This window comes from Barbus barbus (assembly GCF_936440315.1).
Source record: "Barbus barbus genome assembly, chromosome: 30".
NCBI lineage: Eukaryota > Metazoa > Chordata > Actinopteri > Cypriniformes > Cyprinidae > Barbus > Barbus barbus.
In genome coordinates, this window is record NC_136758.1 from 18,432,318 (window position 1) to 18,439,731 (window position 7,414).

General features: G+C 35.3%; 1 protein-coding gene across 1 annotated transcript; it reads right to left on the reverse strand.

Annotated features, from left to right (window-relative positions):
* Nucleotides 1–66: 66 nt before the first annotated feature.
* ankrd1a (ankyrin repeat domain 1a (cardiac muscle)) lies at nucleotides 67–5,237 on the reverse strand. The gene is made up of 9 exons (XM_079385774.1): nucleotides 4,851–5,237; nucleotides 3,337–3,516; nucleotides 3,139–3,264; nucleotides 2,947–3,054; nucleotides 2,007–2,105; nucleotides 1,799–1,897; nucleotides 1,463–1,561; nucleotides 1,145–1,243; nucleotides 67–860 (listed from the first exon to the last, which is right to left on the reverse strand). Exons 1-9 carry the CDS (start codon nucleotides 4,875–4,877, stop codon nucleotides 723–725), a joined length of 975 nt encoding a protein of 324 aa, XP_079241900.1. The 5' UTR covers nucleotides 4,878–5,237; the 3' UTR covers nucleotides 67–722.
* Nucleotides 5,238–7,414: the final 2,177 nt, after the last annotated feature.

Here is a 7,414-nt window from a genome sequence, read left to right on the forward strand (position 1 = left end):
CATATTTTTTGTCATTATATATATAAAGAAAATGCTAATATAAGGAAGTTACATCAGGAAACACTTGGTGGCTCATACCAAAACACTTTATTCACATATATTTCAAGTGATTCACAATTACATTTAAGGGTTTAAAATAAATATTTACAAAACATATACCAATGCATTTCATAAGGGATGTCCATGTACCCAGTGCCAAAGTCTTTCACAAATCCAGTCCATAATTACATAACAATTACAGTAATATCCATCATAACAAACATTCTTAGACCAGCGTTCACATTCTGTTCCATTTCTGAACACTTATAGTTCTGCCTCCAGTCTGTCGACATTTTTCCAGTAGCTCAAACTGCCATGGACATTTTTAAAATGCAGTCACAAGTTATGAAATTAAAATAATATTAAATAATTACCTTAAACAAACATACAACCACTCACACATATTCATGCCTTGTGCCACCCACCGAAGATTCTTTGCTCTCAAAATCAAGTCAGACAAGTGAAAAAACGATATTTACAAATAACCTCAACAATATTTCAGACGCTCTATCGCCAGCAATTAGCGTCATCATTATGTAATTTGCAAAGTACTGTTTAATTTAACATTTAACATGAAAGAAAGAAAGAAAGAAAGAAAGAAAGAAAGAAAGAAAGAAAGAAAGAAAGAAAGAAAGAAAGAAAGAAAGAAAGAAAGAAAAAGAAAAAGACAGAGAAAAAGCATTTTATAACACTTCAGCATAGGGATGGATGTTGAAAAGATGTACATTTGGATTTGGTGCTTCCTCTTCATTAAAGTTATTCAGGATGTTTTTCACACCTTTTTGCCATGAAAGCAGAGTCTCCATTGGTGTCTTTCCATCCTGTAAATAACAGATAATTTTAGGATATATCCACTAAAATATACCTATTTGAACAGATTTACTAACTTCTGAGAAACACAGTATGAGACAATTCTTTTTGCACTGGCTATTTGCATTGTCACTTAGTTACAAAAGAATCAAGCATTATAAATCTGTTTGCTTATCTTATTTTTGATATTGTGGAGTCAGTACAGAATCCTGTAGTGCCTCAATCGGTCTCTAGAAGCACCATGCAAACTTCAACATCATATAGTAAGGATTGTATGTACCCTAATTGAACTTACATTGTTTTTGGCATTTAGACTGGCTCCATACATCATCAGCAGTTTTATCATTTTAAATCTGTTTATCCTCACTGCGTCGTGCATTGGTGTGTCTCCCTCCTACACAAACAAAATGCATTGGCATTAGAGAAGAAGAACTAAATGTGGGAAAATGCATTCATATCTTAAATTTGCTGTTCAAAATTACACAAAAATAGTCCATTTCAAATTAGATTATGATATCTTATATATCAAGTAATATATTATATGAAAGTAACCATGTAAAAGATTCTGAATGTTTTGGAAAATATTTGAAAAGAGTGCAGAAAGAGTTCTTACCCTGTCTTTAGCATTTACATCAGCTCCACAGTGAATAAGATGCTCAGCACATTCGTAATGTCCCGTACGAACTGCAACATGCAGGGGTGTGCTGCATAGCTGAAGATACACAACAAGAGTTTTGGTTATGGTTAGTACATTTTGTGCTAAGAGTGCAAACTACAGTGCTGCCAGAGGCACATTGAAAACTTTAATAACAAGAAGGATTAAAATTGCTTCATCGTTATTTGCTGCAAAAACTTTTGTAAGAAAAGCACGAGAATGATTTGTGAATGTTATTACCACTATCCAAAAATCCATCTGGTGACAATATGTTTGCAGGATCTTTCTATCTACCTTGTCTCTGGAGTTGAATTTGGCTCCTTTATTGAGAAGCAGCTCCAGGGCAGGCAGGCTTCCACCTCTACAGGCCCAATGCACAGCTGTGGCATCCAGCTATGAACAAGCAATAAAGAAACTGCATCTCAGAATTATAATATAAAATAACTGTGAGATGATATTCTTGCAGCACTGGTGTAACAGTCACATCCACCATCTGTGCTACCTTGTCTTTTTGATCCATGGATGCTCCACTCTCCAGGAGCTTCTGCATGATCTCTGTGTGACCTTGGGCACTGGCTTTATGTAGAGCTGAGCGCTTAAACTGAAAGAGAGAGAACAAGAGAGTCGATCGTATTGATATTGCTAACAAAAACTGTTCATTTTTTGGTTGTTAATTGAAATTAAGAGGATAAAAATAAAATCTAAATATTAGAAAAAACCTAAAAAACTAAAACTCAAAATGTTGCCAACTACAGTAAAATAAAATAATTTGAAGTTGAAGAACCAAAATAACTAAAACTAAAGCTAAACTAAAAATGAATTCAAAGTAATTATTACCAACAAAAAAACAACAACAACAAAAAAAAACATTACTGCTATATGTGACCCTGGACCACAAAACCAGTCATAAGTGTACATTTTTTTGAAATTGAGATTTATACATCATCTGAAAGCTGAATAAATAAGCTTTCCATTGGTTTGTTAGGATAATATTTGGCCGAGATACAACTATTTGAAAATCTGGAATCTGAAGGTGCAAAAAATCTAAATATTGAGAAAATCAAAAATTAAGTTTTGATATATTTACGGTATGAAATTTACAAACTATCTTCATGCAACATGATCTATACTTAACATCCTAATGATTTTTGGCATAAAAAAATCGATAATTCTGACCTACAATGTAATGTTGGCAATTGCTACAAATATACCCCAGCGACTTAAGACTGGTTTTGTGATCCAGGGTCACATATATGTTGTTCCAAACCTTCTGTGGAACACAGAAGATGATATTTTGAAGAATGTTGGTGAACAAATAATTTCAATAATAATTTCCAAGTATTTTTTTTTTTTTTGGTGAACTATTCTTTTAATTCTGCAGGACTTAACAGCACAAGTGAAGGAAAGTGTGAGATGTGTGTGTTCTTGTGTTATACACTCACATGATCGCAGGCATTGGGGTCTCCACCATCTGCTAAATATTTCTCAATAACAGGCATTTTATTCTCTGTGACAGCCTTTAGGAACAAAGCCTGGTCCACGGTTTCAGGCTGAAATAATGTTAGGTTATAATTAAACCTCAAATCTTTATGATATAGCCATATTTGTAATGCATTATGGAAGGAGTTACTCACCAGGATATCAGGCTCTGGCTGTTTCTTTGGCATTTGAATCTTCCTTTCCTTTCTCCTCTTCCTCAGCTGCAAAATATTGAAGAGGTCTTCTACAGTTTCTAGTTTTAGCTGTCCTGATCGGTCAACCTAAAAAAATGACTATGTTACTATATGAAATTGTAGCCATGTTCACTTTTATCAAGTTGTATTCATTATTACATTGAGTTTGAGGTTCTCTTCACATGGTTTGATGTCATTCTGGGTGGTGTCATTCAGGTCCTGTTGTGTCTGAAGTCCATCCTGTTTCTCCTGAATGATGCTGGTTTCATATTCTCCTGCACCAAACACCTCTGCACAGGCACCTCCAGACACCTTTCCTTCGCCTCTCTTCCCGGTGACCTGTGATTGGACGTGACACTCATCAGTCTTGGATCTCATATACGTACGAATTAAAGTCAATGGAGCCCGAGCAACTCTAGTGCGACCACAGCTTTTACATACTCAGTTTCAAGGACTGAACAGCTTCCAAAGAAAGAACAAGTGTGCAGTTTAAAGCAGATGTAGTTTAATTTAGTGATTGTGTGGGTGGGGTGGAGAGAGTGTTCAGCTGTTTTGAGAACCTAAAAAAATAATTACACACATTTGTGTCATTTCAGTTGTTTAAAATAGGAGGACAGGCCTGTGCAGTTGGGTCATTCTAGACACCCTGGATCCTTCTTAATCGTTGACAGATATATAATAACATCACACTGCTCCACCCCCCTCTCACACTCATGTTTATTTTCCTCTTTTATTTTCCTTCTTTCTTTTGTGTACTTTCTTTCTGTTTGTTATAGCCTGTTCTTTATTTCTTCACTTTCCTTATGATAATATGTAAACACAAACATTTTTCTCTTGTATATTTTATTTTATGCACTTTCTCTTGTGGTCTTTCCTTATTGTAACTTCTCTCTTTGTTATGAACTGCCTTTCTTTTTCTTGTTTTTCAATACTTTTCATTGTAAATGCTACAATTGTAGTTTGCTGTAACAGTAAATAGTGTTATTTTAGTATTACTGATACTATTACAGCATATTAATATTTTTAATTTCGCTTTTAATTTTATATTTTTCATTTATTATTTAAATTTTAAGTTAAGTTTTAGTTTTGTTATTTTCTTTTAGCTTTATGTTTATTGAATTTATTTCTGTTTTAGTAAATTTAGCATTTCATATGTTTTTTACTATTAGCATTTTTCCTCTTCCGCTATATTTCAATTGTAGCCTATAATTTTAGTTAACAATTTTCGGTAACACTTTATTTTAAGGTGTCCTTGTTACACAAGTTACATGTACTTACTATTAAAATAAAAAAAAATTATGCATAATTACATGCAAGTAACCCTAAACCAAACTGTAATACTAACCCTAACTAGTTAATTAATATTACTCAATACTTAAATGTATAATTACACTGTAACAAGGACACCTTGAAATAAAGTGCAACCCAATTTTCTTTATAATAAATCTTTAGGTAATAAGTTTCGTTTTGTCTTACAACATTTCAGCATACACAGCTTTGTCAAATTTGTGTATGTGCGTTTCTAAGTAAACACGCATTTGCATGGGATTTTTGCACGTTTATCTTGCACAAAATTCTAACTATATAAATGTTGAAGCTAGCTGAAGCTGATAACATGTCAACATTCAGATGAGACTCCCAGAAAGCTCTGCATGCATCAGCACAAAACTTACCAGCTCTTCAACACGCAGCAGTCCCATGATGTCTGTGATCTGGAAGTTTGTCTTCAGCTCTCGGTTGCGCGTTTTGCTGTAAGGCTGTCAGTGGTGAGGGATGTAGCTCTCTCTGTGGTTAATTAGAGTCCCAAAGCGATCGGTGTTGCCTGCTCAGCTCCCTGATGATCTGTGCATAATCTCTCCATCACCGCCCATATATATAGGCTACACGGTTCCAGAGTCTGACGCGGTCCATAAAAAAGTTAGATCATGTTCCTTACTTTCTCTTCACCGCCCACAAAATTCCGATGGCGCGAGACACCTTCATTCATCCTTCCCGAGCATCTACTGAATCCCGCGCAAGCGATGACTGCAAGAGGCAGGAACGCGCGCCTTCCGTTCTGGAATGGACGGCGCGGCTCGCCAGTAGCTCCAGACTGTTGGTGGGCAACAGGTGCATGACTGCATATTCTATTCAGCGCGTGAGAAAAGCAATAAAGAAGTGTGACGTGGCCTTTTTATGTCAATTATAGTAAGGGAGACTACTTGTCAGACTTTTTAGGCCTACTGCAGTGAAAATTTCTTAGGGTAAGTCTTTTTTAAATTATTTAAATGAGGTTGTGTTTAAGCACATATACATGTACTATAGTCTTGCTTACCAAAAAAGCTTCTTAAAGGCCAATTCACACCGCACAGACAAACAGCAACAAACAAGTTGGCCGTTGGATCTAGAATCTTATGAAAAATAATCATGTTCACACTGCACCAACAGACACCGACCAACTCTATATCTATAAGCATGTTCAGTTGGGTGAAAACAAACTCCAACCAATGCCAACGGGGCTAACACACTGATCCAACATACTCCAACAGACTAGTTTGTTGGCGTTTGTCTGTGCTGTGTGAATTGGCCTTAACATGTACACCATTATAGCCATTGTAAAGTGCCACACTATAGTTGTCACAAATGGTTGTCACAAAATAGTAAGTGTCCATTAGGCCTACTCAGTCCTACTTTACTTTAGTTAGTCCTAGTATAGCCTAGGTTTTTTTTTTTTTTTTCAGGTAAACATTGAAAATAAAACAATTACAAAATACAAATTAAATGATTAAAAATGCAAAATTAGAAAGTATAACACAAAAATATCAATGGAAGCCTGTTTCCGCCGTGGGAAAAAATAACCAAAAAGGTTAATTGTGGCTTTTTATCTCACAATCGCAATTCTGACTTTTTTTCTTTCTGCCACAGAATAAAGAATAAAAAAGGTAATTGCAACGTTTTACCCCAGAATCTGAGATTTTTTTCATGGAACTGAGAGTCTGTGTCTCTCAATTCTGACCTTTCTTCTCAGAACTGTGCAATTCTGAGTTTATATTTCACAATTTTGATAAGAAAAAAAGTCAGAAATTTGAAATAAAAAGTCACAATTACTTTTTTTTTTTTTTTATGGAAACAGGCTTCCATAGGTATATCCATAACTTTTTGGTCAAAAGAATATATGAAAACATAACAAACAGCTATGCAACATGTGGCAACAAGCCCTAATCCCCTATAGTATAGAACAGTACAGTATGCTTATAATAGTCTACAGTGTTGTATACTATTTATTAGTATATTTGTTTATGAGAATTACATAAGGACATTTTATATTCTTGTACATCATGGGGTCATTTTTAGTGTTCATTTCAGCATGCGCCCTTTTGCATGAGGCAATCAAGAGCTGTTAACACTCACTATATTTAATGATCGATTTAATTCAAGCTTCCATTGTAACAAATGTTCAGAAATAACACGCCACCCTGTCAAGTTGCGCAAGCCTAGCATGAGCATGACAGGTATGGAATGATGTCTGTGAATTTCCTTGCACAATACTGTCTGATGAGAGCCAGTAACATAGCCTTTAAATAGCCTCGTGGTAATGACAGAGTGACAAGTTTGAGACACGTTCTCACCTCTTATGGACAGAGAGCAATATGTACAGATAAATTTGAGCTGATGTCATTCCTCAACGGCCGTGTTTTGCAGGTGCATGCTTCTGCAAGGCGCTCATGCCCTTCAACCACAAGCTGAACAGGTGCAGAATAGCAAGTGCGATCGCTCATACGATCAGTTAGTGATACATCTAAAGTTTACTGTAAAGCATGAGGAGCTCACCCAGTCCATCAGTCGTAAATCAAAATCAAACACAAGATTATTCACAATGGTGTTTGCCTTAAAAGGAGACACTTAGGCCACTGTCTAGACCTATATCTGAGAGATGCCAAAGGTCATGACTCAAGATGAAGAAGGAGTGACTAATGAATGAGCTTTCAGTGCATTCTGAAGTGTCTTGCTCAAGGGCAGAAGCCTGGATTGCCACATGTGGGGTTTACACCTTTTTACCAACCTCAATCTTAAAAAAGCTATCAATATTATTTTAAAACCATAATACATTATATTTAGATTGTTTGTTTCAACCAAATTTTTTATGTACATACACTTTTCAGACTGTGATAATGCTTTTCAACTTTCATCAGCATTGTAAATACTGCTAAGATATACATGTACATTTATATTTAATATTTTCAGTTTTAAAATTGAT

What these genes read in the sequence shown, in the direction of transcription:
- ankrd1a (XM_079385774.1), bottom strand. Translation starts at nt 4,877, where the DNA reads ATGGGACTGCTGCGTGTTGAAGAGCTG. An exon ending in ACCCCAATGCCTGCGATCAT is followed by an intron (nt 2,106 to 2,946) that starts GTGAGTGTATAA and finishes TCTCTCTTTCAG; the next exon opens with TTTAAGCGCTCAGCTCTACA. An exon ending in GTCTAAATGCCAAAAACAAT is followed by an intron (nt 861 to 1,144) that starts GTAAGTTCAATT and finishes TGTTATTTACAG; the next exon opens with GATGGAAAGACACCAATGGA.